This window comes from Salvelinus fontinalis, chromosome 32 (assembly GCF_029448725.1).
Source record: "Salvelinus fontinalis isolate EN_2023a chromosome 32, ASM2944872v1, whole genome shotgun sequence".
Classification (NCBI taxonomy): Eukaryota; Metazoa; Chordata; class Actinopteri; order Salmoniformes; family Salmonidae; genus Salvelinus; species Salvelinus fontinalis.
In genome coordinates this window covers 12,712,167-12,725,123 of record NC_074696.1, presented here as the reverse complement: position 1 = coordinate 12,725,123, position 12,957 = coordinate 12,712,167, and the positions used below count along the sequence as shown (strand labels likewise).

Sequence of the window (12,957 nt, the reverse complement as noted above, 5' to 3'; positions counted from 1 at the left end):
CAGAGGGATATAGATGGTGGCCAGGGCTAGACAGGGAATATCCACCATTACCTCCACCATTTCAGGGAGAAGAGCAGAGGGATATAGATGGTGGCCTGGGCTGGACAGGGAATCATTCCAGCTACCTTCAGAGCTCATATACCGTGTTGCCGTGGGTTCAAGTCTGGCCCATGCCCTTTTGACACAAACCCTCATCCAACTTTTCTGTCTCTCTCTCTCACTGTCTAAGGTGTATAAAGGTTGTTATGTCTGTGACCTGTGATGCGTTTCCTGTTTCAGAGATGCTGCTGGATGACTTCCTGTTGACGTACCTGGTGTTCATGACGACCAACGACCTCTGTCAGGCCCTGCTCGGACAATATCCTTTACACACTGGTCTCTCTCTCTCTCTCGCTCTCTGTGTGTGTCCATTTTTGTTTGTCTCTCTGTCTCTGTATGTCTGTATTTATGTCTGTGTCTCTGTGTAGTGTGAATGTGTGGGTTGTCCTTAACGAGTCCCACCTACAGCAGTAAGCGTGTGCGTCAGGAGGAAGGGAAGGAGGCCCTCTATAGGAAGAGGAAGGTATTACACCTGGTCTCTCACTGGACACGCCTATATAAGGACTTCCTACGAGAGGACGAACACATCAAGACATTCATGAAGGTAGGACACACACACTGGTTATTACATACATGGCAAATAGCATCACTGCAAATACATACACACACACACACACACACACACACTGCCAACTTGTCCTGCTGTAACCTGCTGCTCTGTGCTGTGTTACCATGGTAACCAGAGTGTGAGTGTTGTCATGGGGATAATCTAGTGTAACCCAGGTGATAGTTGCCTAGTAACAAGCAGCAATGGGGATGTATGCTGCATGTCAGTGATAAGTGTGTGTGTGTCTGCGCGTGTGTGTGTGTGCGCGCGCTTGTGAATTTGCAGCTATGTTTGTCCCCCAGCACGTCAGCAGATATATTTAGGTTTAAGTACCGTAAATGTATCTCTATAACTGTCTGTTAGAGGTGTATATTAACGTGTGTGTGTGTGTGTGTGTGTGTGTGTGTGTGTGTGTGTGTGTGTGTGTGTGTGTGTGTGTGTGTGTGTGTGTGTGTGTGTGTGTGTGTGTGTGTGTGTGTCAGACTCTCTCTAGGTGTGTGTTAGAGGATCTTTATGAGTTTCCATCTCTGGAGAAAGACATGAAGGAGTTCCAGAAGCTTCTACGACGCAGACAGTGAGTGTGTGTATGCGTGTGTGTGTGTACAGTACCAGTCAAAATTTTGGACACACATTTCAGGAATTTTCTTTATTTTTAATATTTTCTACATGTTAGAATAATAGTGAACACTATGAAATAATACATATGGATTCATGTAGTAACCAAAAAAGTGGATGTTATATTTTAGATTCTTCAAAGTAGCCACCCTTTGCCTGGATCACAGCTTTGCACTCTTGGCATTCTCTCAACCAGCTTCATGAGGAATGCTTTTCCAACAGCCTTGAAGGAGTTCCCACATATGCTGAGCACTTTTCCTTCACTCTGTGGTCCAACTCATCCCAAACCATCTCAATTGGGTTGAGGTCGGGTGATTGTGGAGGCCAGGTCATCTGATACAGCACTCTATCTCTCTCCTTATTGGTCAAATAGCCCTTACACAGCCTGGAGGTGTGTTGGGTCATTGTCCTGTTGAAAAACAAATGATAGTCCCAATAAGCTCAAACCAGATGGGATGGCATATCGCTGTAGAATTCTGTGGTAGCCATGCTGGTTAAGTTTGCCTTGAATTCTAAATAAATCACAGACAGTGTCACCAGTAAAGCACCCCCACACCATCATACCTCCTCCTCAATGCTTCACGGTGGGAACCACACATGTGGAGATCATCCGTTCACCTACTCTGTGTCTCACAAAGACACGGCGGTTGGAACAAAAATCTCAAATTTGGACTCCAGACCAAAGGACAGATTTCCACCGGTCTGTCAGTTGCTTGTGTTTCTTGGCCCAAGCAAGTCTCTTCTTCTTATTGGTATCCTTTAGTAGTAGTTTCTTTGAAGCAATTTGACCACGAAGGCCTGATTCACACAGTCTCCTCTGAACAGTTGATGTTGAGATGTGTCTGTCACTTGAACTCTGTGAAGCATTTATTTGGGCTGCAATCTGAGGTGCAGTTAACTCTAATGAACTTATCTTCTGCAGCAGAGGTAACTCTGGGTCTTCCTTTCCTGTGGTGGTCCTCACGAGAGACAGTTTCATCATAGTGCTTGATGGTTTTTATGGCAAGTTGCACTTGAAGAACCTTTAAAATTTCTTGAAATTTTCCAGAATTGACTGACCTTCATGTCTTAAAGTAATGATGGACTGTCATTTGTCTTTGCTCATTTGAGCTGTTCTTGCCATAATATGGACTTGGTCTTTTACCAAATAGGGCTATATTCTGTATACCACCCCTACCTTGTCACAACACAACTGACTGGCTAAAACGCATTAAGAAGGAAAGAAATTTCACAAATTAACTTTTAACAAGGCACACCTGTTAATTTAAATGCATTCCAGGTGACTACCTCATGAAACTTGTTGAGAGAATGCCAAGAGTGTGCAAAGCTGTCATCAAGGCAAAGGGTGGCTACTTTGAAGAATCTCAAATATAAAATATATTTTGACTTCTTTAACACTTTTTAATGTAGGTTACTACATGATTCCATATGTGTTATTTCATAGTTTAGATGTCTTCAATATTATTCTACAATGTAGAAAATAGTTGTAAAAAATTTGAAAAACCCTTGAATAAGTAGGTGTTTCCAAACTTTTGACTGGTACTGTATGTATGTACAGTATGTGAATATGTATGTGTTGTTTGTGTACAGCACAAGGACCTCATTGTTTATATGAGACACGAGCACAGCCTAGGGCGGTGTGTGCGTGCGTGCGTGCGTGCGTGCGTGTGTGTATCTGTAGTGGGATAGAGGAAAAAGAAGCTTCAGTTGTTCTTTATGAACAAGCAAATATGGAGTTACATGTTTATTAGTTTCTCTGTTTGTTTGTGTTTCAGCACTGTGGATGAATGTCCTCCACAGCAAAAGGTGAGAGGGAGGGAAGCGGGGCGAGGGTAGACGGAGAAGATGGGGGAGAGAGGGAGGGGCGAGGGTAGAAAGAGAAGATGGGGCGAGAGGGAGGGAAGAGGGGCGAGGGTAGACGGAGAAGATGGGGGAGAGAGGGAGGGGCGAGGGTAGAAAGAGAAGATGGGGAGAGAGGGAGGGAAGAGGGGCAAGGGTAGAAAGAGAAGAAGGGGGAGAGAGGGAGGGAAGAGGGGCGAGGGTAGACAGAGAAGATGGGGAGAGAGGGAGGGAAGAGGGGCGAGGGTAAAAAGAGAAGATGGGAAGAGGGAAGAGGGGCGAGGGTAGAAAGAGAAGATGGGGCGAGAGGGAGGGAAGAGGGGCGAGGGTAGAAAGAGAAGGTGGGGGAGAGAGGGAGGGTAGAAAGAGGGGCGAGGGTAGAAAGAGAAGATGGGGGAGAGAGGGAGGGAAGAGGGGCGAGGGTAGACAGAGAAGATGGGGAGAGAGGGAGGGAAGAGGGGCGAGGGTAGAAAGAGAAGATGGGAAGAGGGGCGAGGGTAGAAAGAGAAGATGGGCGAGAGAGGGAGGGAAGAGGGGCAAGGGTAGAAAGAGAAGATGGAGGAGAGAGGGAGGGAGGAGGGGCGAGGGTAGAAAGAGAAGATGGGGAGAGAGAGGGAAGAGGGGCGAGGGTAGAAAGAGAAGATGGGAAGAGGGGCGAGGGTAGACGGAGAAGATGGGAGAGAGAGGGAGGGAAGAGGGGCTAGGATAGACAGAGAAGATAGTGGAGAGAGGGAGGGAATCGGGGGCAAGGGTAGACAGAGAAGATGGGGGGAGAGGGAGGGAAGAGGGGCGAGGGTAGAAAGAGAAGAACGGGGGAGAGAGGAAGGGGCGAGGGTAGAAAGAGATGGGGAGAGATGGAGGGAAAAGAGGGGTGAGGGTAGACAGAGAAGATGGGGAGAGAGGGAGGGAAGAGGGGCGAGGGTAGACAGAGAAGATGGATGAGAGAGCGAGGGAAGAGGGGCGAGGGTAGGCAGAGAAGATGGATGAGAGAGGGAGGGAAGAGGGGCGAGGGTATAAAGTATCTGTTACTGCTAAGTTAATAATCAAATGGTTTATATCCAACTGTCCCCTTCTCTCTCTCCCCACTCTTTGTCTCTCTATCTTTCGCCATCTCACTTTCCCCCTTCTCTCTCTCCTCTGCCATCCCCTCTCTCCCCTCTCCCATCCCCTCTCTCCCCTCTCCCATCCCATCTCTCTCCATCTGTCATTCTCTCCTTCTCGCTCCATCCCTTCATCCTTTTGTCTATCTCTCTCCAGAGTAAACCTATGTTCCAGCAGCTCAGTTTAAAAGAGAACAGTCTTCCGCTCCGTTCCCCTCAGGTTGACACCAAGGAGGGTGAGAACACACGTGATGCCATGATTTTATGTGTCTAGTCACTTTACCCCTACCTACAGTATACTGCTGTTACTGTCTATTATCTATCCTGTACCCCTACCTACAGTATACTGCTGTTACTGTCTATTATCTATCCTGTACCCCTACCTACAGTATACTGCTGTTACTGTCTATTATCTATCCTTTACCCATACCTACAGTATACTGCTGTTACTGTCTATTATCTATCCTTTACCCCTACCTAGAGTATACTGCTGTTACTGTCTATTATCTATCCTGTTGTCTAGTCACTTTACCCCTACCTACAGTATACTGCTGTTACTGTCTATTATCTATCCTTTACCCCTACCTAGAGTATACTGCTGTTACTGTCTATTATCTATCCTGTTGTCTAGTCACTTTACCCCTACCTACAGTATACTGCTGTTACTGTCTATTATCTATCCTTTACCCCTACCTACAGTATACTGCTGCTACTGTCTATTATCTATCCTTTACCCCTACCTACAGTATACTGCTGTTACTGACTATTATCTATCCTGTTGTCTAGTCACTTTACCCCTACCTACAGTATACTGCTGTTACTGTCTATTATCTATCCTTTACCCCTACCTACAGTATACTGCTGCTACTGTCTATTATCTATCCTTTACCCCTACCTACAGTATACTGCTGTTACTGTCTATTATCTATCCTGTTGTCTAGTCACTTTACCCCTACCTACAGTATACTGCTGCTACTGTCTATTATCTATCCTGTTGTCTAGTCACTTTACCCCTACCTACATGTACACACAGTATCTACCTCAATTACCTCGTACCCCTGCACATCGACTCGGTACTGGTACTTCCTGTATATAGCCATGTTATTAGCTCGTACCCCTGCACATCGACTCGGTACTGGTACTTCCTGTATGTAGCCATGTTATTACCTCGTACCCCTGCACATCGACTCGGTACTGGTACTTCCTGTATATAGCCATGTTATTACCTCGTACCCCTGCACATGGACTCGGTACTGGTACTTCCTGTATGTAGCCATGTTATTACCTCGTACCCCTGCACATCGACTCGGTACTGGTACTTCCTGTATATAGCCATGCTATTACCTTGTACCCCTGCACATCGACTCGGTACTGGTACTCCCTGTATATAGCCATGTTATTACCTTGTACCCCTGCACATCGACTCGGTACTGGTACTTCCTGTATGTAGCCATGTTATTACCTCGTACCCCTGCACATCGACTCGGTACTGGTACTCCCTGTATATAGCCATGTTATTACCTCGTACCCCTGCACATCGACTCGGTACTGGTACTCCCTGTATATAGCCATGTTATTACCTCGTACCCCTGCACATCGACTCGGTACTGGTACTTCCTGTATATAGCCATGTTATTACCTCGTAACCCTGCACATCGACTCGGTACTGGTACTTCCTGTATATAGCCATGTTATTACCTCGTACCCCTGCACATCGACTCGGTACTGGTACTTCCTGTATGTAGCCATGTTATTACCTCGTACCCCTGCACATGGACTCGGTACTGGTACTTCCTGTATGTAGCCATGTTATTACCTCGTACCCCTGCACATCGACTCGGTACTGGTACTTCCTGTATGTAGCCATGTTATTACCTCGTACCCCTGCACATCGACTCGGTACTGGTACTTCCTGTATGTAGCCATGTTATTACCTCGTACCCCTGCACATCGACTCGGTACTGGTACTTCCTGTATATAGCCATGTTATTACCTCGTACCCCTGCACATCGACTCGGTACTGGTACTTCCTGTATATAGCCATGTTATTACCTCGTAACCCTGCACATCGACTCGGTACTGGTACTTCCTGTATATAGCCATGTTATTACCTCGTACCCCTGCACATCGACTCGGTACTGGTACTTCCTGTATGTAGCCATGTTATTACCTCGTACCCCTGCACATCGACTCGGTACTGGTACTTCCTGTATATAGCCATGTTATTACCTCGTACCCCTGCACATCGACTCGGTACTGGTACTTCCTGTATGTAGCCATGTTATTACCTCGTACCCCTGCACATCGACTCGGTACTGGTACTTCCTGTATGTAGCCATGTTATTACCTCGTACCCCTGCACATCGACTCGGTACTGGTACTTCCTGTATGTAGCCATGTTATTACCTCGTACCCCTGCACATCGACTCGGTACTGGTACTTCCTGTATGTAGCCATGTTATTACCTCGTACCCCTGCACATCGACTCGGTACTGGTACTTCCTGTATGTAGACATGTTATTACCTCGTACCCCTGCACATCGACTCGGTACTGGTACTTCCTGTATATAGCCATGTTATTACCTCGTACCCCTGCACATCGACTCGGTACTGGTACTTCCTGTATATAGCCATGTTATTACCTCGTACCCCTGCACATCGACTCGGTACTGGTACTTCCTGTATATAGCCATGTTATTACCTCGTACCCCTGCACATCGACTCGGTACTGGTACTTCCTGTATATAGCCATGTTATTACCTCGTACCCCTGCACATCGACTCGGTACTGGTACTTCCTGTATATAGCCATGTTATTACCTCGTACCCCTGCACATCGACTCGGTACTGGTACTCCCTGTATATAGCCATGTTATTACCTCGTACCCCTGCACATCGACTCGGTACTGGTACTTCCTGTATGTAGCCATGTTATTACCTCGTACCCCTGCACATCGACTCGGTACTGGTACTTCCTGTATATAGCCATGTTATTACCTCGTACCCCTGCACATCGACTCGGTACTGGTACTTCCTGTATGTAGCCATGTTATTACCTCGTACCCCTGCACATCGACTCGGTACTGGTACTTCCTGTATGTAGCCATGTTATTACCTCGTACCCCTGCACATCGACTCGGTACTGGTACTTCCTGTATGTAGCCATGTTATTACCTCGTACCCCTGCACATCGACTCGGTACTGGTACTTCCTGTATGTAGCCATGTTATTACCTCGTACCCCTGCACATCGACTCGGTACTGGTACTTCCTGTATATAGCCATGTTATTACCTCGTACCCCTGCACATCGACTCGGTACTGGTACTTCCTGTATATAGCCATGTTATTACCTCGTACCCCTGCACATCGACTCGGTACTGGTACTTCCTGTATATAGCCATGTTATTACCTCGTACCCCTGCACATCGACTCGGTACTGGTACTTCCTGTATGTAGCCATGTTATTACCTCGTACCCCTGCACATCGACTCGGTACTGGTACTTCCTGTATGTAGCCATGTTATTACCTCGTACCCCTGCACATCGACTCGGTACTGGTACTTCCTGTATATAGCCATGTTATTACCTCGTACCCCTGCACATCGACTCGGTACTGGTACTTCCTGTATATAGCCATGTTATTACCTCGTACCCCTGCACATCGACTCGGTACTGGTACTTCCTGTATATAGCCATGTTATTACCTCGTACCCCTGCACATCGACTCGGTACTGGTACTTCCTGTATATAGCCATGTTATTACCTCGTAACCCTGCACATCGACTCGGTACTGGTACTTCCTGTATATAGCCATGTTATTACCTCGTACCCCTGCACATCGACTCGGTACTGGTACTTCCTGTATATAGCCATGTTATTACCTCGTAACCCTGCACATCGACTCGGTACTGGTACTTCCTGTATATAGCCATGTTATTACCTCGTACCCCTGCACATCGACTCGGTACTGGTACTTCCTGTATATAGCCATGTTATTACCTCGTACCCCTGCACATCGACTCGGTACTGGTACTTCCTGTATATAGCCATGTTATTACCTTGTACCCCTGCACATCGACTCGGTACTGGTACTTCCTGTATATAGCCATGTTATTACCTTGTACCCCTGCACATCGACTCGGTACTGGTACTTCCTGTATATAGCCATGTTATTACCTCGTACCCCTGCACATCGACTCGGTACTGGTACTTCCTGTATATAGCCATGTTATTACCTTGTACCCCTGCACATCGACTCGGTACTGATACTTCCTGTATATAGCCATGTTATTACCTCGTACCCCTGCACATCGACTCGGTACTGGTACTTCCTGTATGTAGCCATGTTATTACCTTGTACCCCTGCACATCGACTCGGTACTGGTACTTCCTGTATGTAGCCATGTTATTACCTCGTACCCCTGCACATCGACTCGGTACTGGTACTTCCTGTATGTAGCCATGTTATTACCTCGTACCCCTGCACATCGACTCGGTACTGGTACTTCCTGTATATAGCCATGTTATTACCTCGTACCCCTGCACATCGACTCGGTACTGGTACTTCCTGTATATAGCCATGTTATTAGCTCGTACCCCTGCACATCGACTCGGTACTGGTACTTCCTGTATATAGCCATGCTATTACCTTGTACCCCTGCACATCGACTCGGTACTGGTACTTCCTGTATATAGCCATATTATTACCTCGTACCCCTGCACATCGACTCGGTACTGGTACTTCCTGTATATAGCCATGTTATTACCTCGTACCCCTGCACATCGACTCGGTACTGGTACTTCCTGTATGTAGCCATGTTATTACCTCGTACCCCTGCACATCGACTCGGTACTGGTACTTCCTGTATATAGCCATGTTATTACCTCGTACCCCTGCACATCGACTCGGTACTGGTACTTCCTGTATATAGCCATGTTATTACCTCGTACCCCTGCACATCGACTCGGTACTGGTACTTCCTGTATATAGCCATGTTATTACCTCGTACCCCTGCACATCGACTCGGTACTGGTACTTCCTGTATGTAGCCATGTTATTACCTCGTACCCCTGCACATCGACTCGGTACTGGTACTTCCTGTATATAGCCATGTTATTACCTCGTACCCCTGCACATCGACTCGGTACTGGTACTTCCTGTATATAGCCATGTTATTACCTCGTACCCCTGCACATCGACTCGGTACTGGTACTCCCTGTATATAGCCATGTTATTACCTCGTACCCCTGCACATCGACTCGGTACTGGTACTTCCTGTATATAGCCATGTTATTACCTCGTACCCCTGCACATCGACTCGGTACTGGTACTTCCTGTATGTAGCCATGTTATTACCTCGTACCCCTGCACATCGACTCGGTACTGGTACTTCCTGTATATAGCCATGTTATTACCTCGTACCCCTGCACATCGACTCGGTACTGGTACTTCCTGTATGTAGCCATGTTATTACCTCGTACCCCTGCACATCGACTCGGTACTGGTACTTCCTGTATGTAGCCATGTTATTACCTCGTACCCCTGCACATCGACTCGGTACTGGTACTTCCTGTATATAGCCATGTTATTACCTCGTACCCCTGCACATCGACTCGGTACTGGTACTTCCTGTATATAGCCATGTTATTACCTCGTACCCCTGCACATCGACTCGGTACTGGTACTTCCTGTATTTAGCCATGTTATTACCTCGTACCCCTGCACATCGACTCGGTACTGGTACTTCCTGTATGTAGCCATGTTATTACCTCGTACCCCTGCACATTGACTCGGTACTGGTACTTCCTGTATATAGCCATGTTATTACCTCGTACCCCTGCACATCGACTCGGTACTGGTACTTCCTGTATATAGCCATGTTATTACCTCGTACCCCTGCACATCGACTCGGTACTGGTACTTCCTGTATATAGCCATGTTATTACCTCGTAACCCTGCACATCGACTCGGTACTGGTACTTCCTGTATATAGCCATGTTATTACCTCGTACCCCTGCACATCGACTCGGTACTGGTACTTCCTGTATATAGCCATGTTATTACCTCGTAACCCTGCACATCGACTCGGTACTGGTACTTCCTGTATATAGCCATGTTATTACCTCGTACCCCTGCACATCGACTCGGTACTGGTACTTCCTGTATATAGCCATGTTATTACCTCGTACCCCTGCACATCGACTCGGTACTGGTACTTCCTGTATATAGCCATGTTATTACCTTGTACCCCTGCACATCGACTCGGTACTGGTACTTCCTGTATATAGCCATGTTATTACCTCGTACCCCTGCACATCGACTCGGTACTGGTACTTCCTGTATATAGCCATGTTATTACCTTGTACCCCTGCACATCGACTCGGTACTGGTACTTCCTGTATATAGCCATGTTATTACCTCGTACCCCTGCACATCGACTCGGTACTGGTACTTCCTGTATATAGCCATGTTATTACCTTGTACCCCTGCACATCGACTCGGTACTGGTACTTCCTGTATGTAGCCATGTTATTACCTCGTACCCCTGCACATCGACTCGGTACTGGTACTTCCTGTATGTAGCCATGTTATTACCTCGTACCCCTGCACATCGACTCGGTACTGGTACTTCCTGTATATAGCCATGTTATTACCTCGTACCCCTGCACATCGACTCGGTACTGGTACTTCCTGTATATAGCCATGTTATTAGCTCGTACCCCTGCACATCGACTCGGTACTGGTACTTCCTGTATATAGCCATATTATTACCTCGTACCCCTGCACATCGACTCGGTACTGGTACTTCCTGTATATAGCCATGTTATTACCTCGTACCCCTGCACATCGACTCGGTACTGGTACTTCCTGTATGTAGCCATGTTATTACCTCGTACCCCTGCACTTGGACTCCGTACTGGTACTTCCTGTATATAGCCATGTTATTACCTCGTACCCCTGCACATCGACTCGGTACTGGTACTTCCTGTATGTAGCCATGTTATTACCTCGTACCCCTGCACATGGACTCGGTACTGGTACTTCCTGTATATAGCCATGTTATTACCTCGTACCCCTGCACATCGACTCGGTACTGGTACTTCCTGTATGTAGCCATGTTATTACCTCGTACCCCTGCACATCGACTCGGTACTGGTACTTCCTGTATGTAGCCATGTTATTACCTCGTACCCCTGCACATCGACTCGGTACTGGTACTTCCTGTATATAGCCATGTTATTACCTCGTACCCCTGCACATCGACTCGGTACTGGTACTTCCTGTATGTAGCCATGTTATTACCTCGTACCCCTGCACATCGACTCGGTACTGGTACTTCCTGTATGTAGCCATGTTATTACCTCGTACCCCTGCACATCGACTCGGTACTGGTACTTCCTGTATGTAGCCATGTTATTTTTTACATGTTGTTCTTATTCGCTGTTTCTTTATTCCTCGTGTCACTATTCCTAGATTTGATGTTGTATCTTAATCTTTAACTCTGCATTGTTGGAAAATAACCTGTAAGTGAAGCTTTTCACTGTTAGTCTGTTCTTTACCAAGCACCTGACAAATAACATTTGATTGGATGTGTGTGTTACAGTGTTGTGTCGTGTGTATGTGAGTGCTGACTCCTACCTGTGTGTTTACACACACTCTTTACTGAGCGTCGCAGAGCTGCTGAGGATTGTGGGTCAGAAGATGGACCGACCAGAGGAGGACATGGTGCTGGTCACACACACGCACACTGGAGGTACACACACACACACACACACACACACACACACACACACACACACACACACACACACACACTGGAGGTACACACACACATTGTGAGATTACTTGTTAGATATTACTGCATGGTCGGAACTAGAAGCACAAGCATTTCGCTACACTCTGCTAACCATGTGTATGTGACAAATAAAATTTGATTTGATTTGACACACACACACACAAAGACACACTGGAGATGCACACACACTAATTTACTGACAGGTTTCCTCTCTCTCCCCTTACACTCTCCCTCCCCCTTTCTCTCTCCCTCCCCCTTTCTCTCTCTCTCCTCCTTTCTCTCTCTCCCCCTTTCTCTCTCTCTCTCGCTCTCTCTCTCTCCTCCTTACTCTCTCGCTCTCTCTATCTCTCTCCCTTACTGTCCTTCTGTCCCCCTGTAGAGAGGAGGGTGTTACAGGCTGGTCAGTGTGTGTATTCTGAGACTCTGACGCCACAGAGCAAACTGATGGTCTGTCAGAGGGATCTCACACATATTATGGTAATTTATATCGAGATTATGCTTATGAATATGTAGATTTAGGTGACTTTGATGTATCTTACCTGGGGGTTGCTGTGTGTGTGGGGGCTGCTGTGTGTGTGGGGGCTGCTGTGTGTGTGCGCAGGCCCCTCTAACAGACAGTGAGCTGAGTAGGAGAACAGTGAGGTTGCTGGGTATCAACACCTGGGATATGGCTGCTGCTCTTACACAACTGGACTGGAACCTCTTCAACTACATACACGAGGTAACACACACACACACACACACTCACACACACACACACACACACACACACACACACACACACTGGTGGCACTTTACTACACACACACACACACACACACACTGGAGGCACTTTACTACACCCACACACACATACACACACACGCACACACACACACACACACATGCACACACACACACACCCCCACACACTGGAGGCACTTTACTACACACACACCCACCGGAGGCACTTTACTACACA

At 47.1% G+C, this 12,957-nt stretch overlaps 1 protein-coding gene across 3 annotated transcripts in view; it reads left to right on the top strand.

The window, feature by feature from the left end:
• Positions 1–12,957, top strand: part of LOC129830759 (rap guanine nucleotide exchange factor 5-like) — a 109,167-nt gene that overhangs the window by 90,126 nt on the left and 6,084 nt on the right. For all 3 annotated transcript variants that reach the window (XM_055893454.1, XM_055893455.1, XM_055893452.1), the window contains exons 12-19: positions 280–358; positions 502–643; positions 1,129–1,220; positions 3,037–3,067; positions 4,358–4,436; positions 11,805–11,954; positions 12,376–12,473; positions 12,598–12,717. In XM_055893454.1, the coding sequence (XP_055749429.1) occupies positions 280–358; positions 502–643; positions 1,129–1,220; positions 3,037–3,067; positions 4,358–4,436; positions 11,805–11,954; positions 12,376–12,473; positions 12,598–12,717 (791 nt within the window). The remainder of the gene's footprint in view (positions 1–279; positions 359–501; positions 644–1,128; positions 1,221–3,036; positions 3,068–4,357; positions 4,437–11,804; positions 11,955–12,375; positions 12,474–12,597; positions 12,718–12,957) is intronic.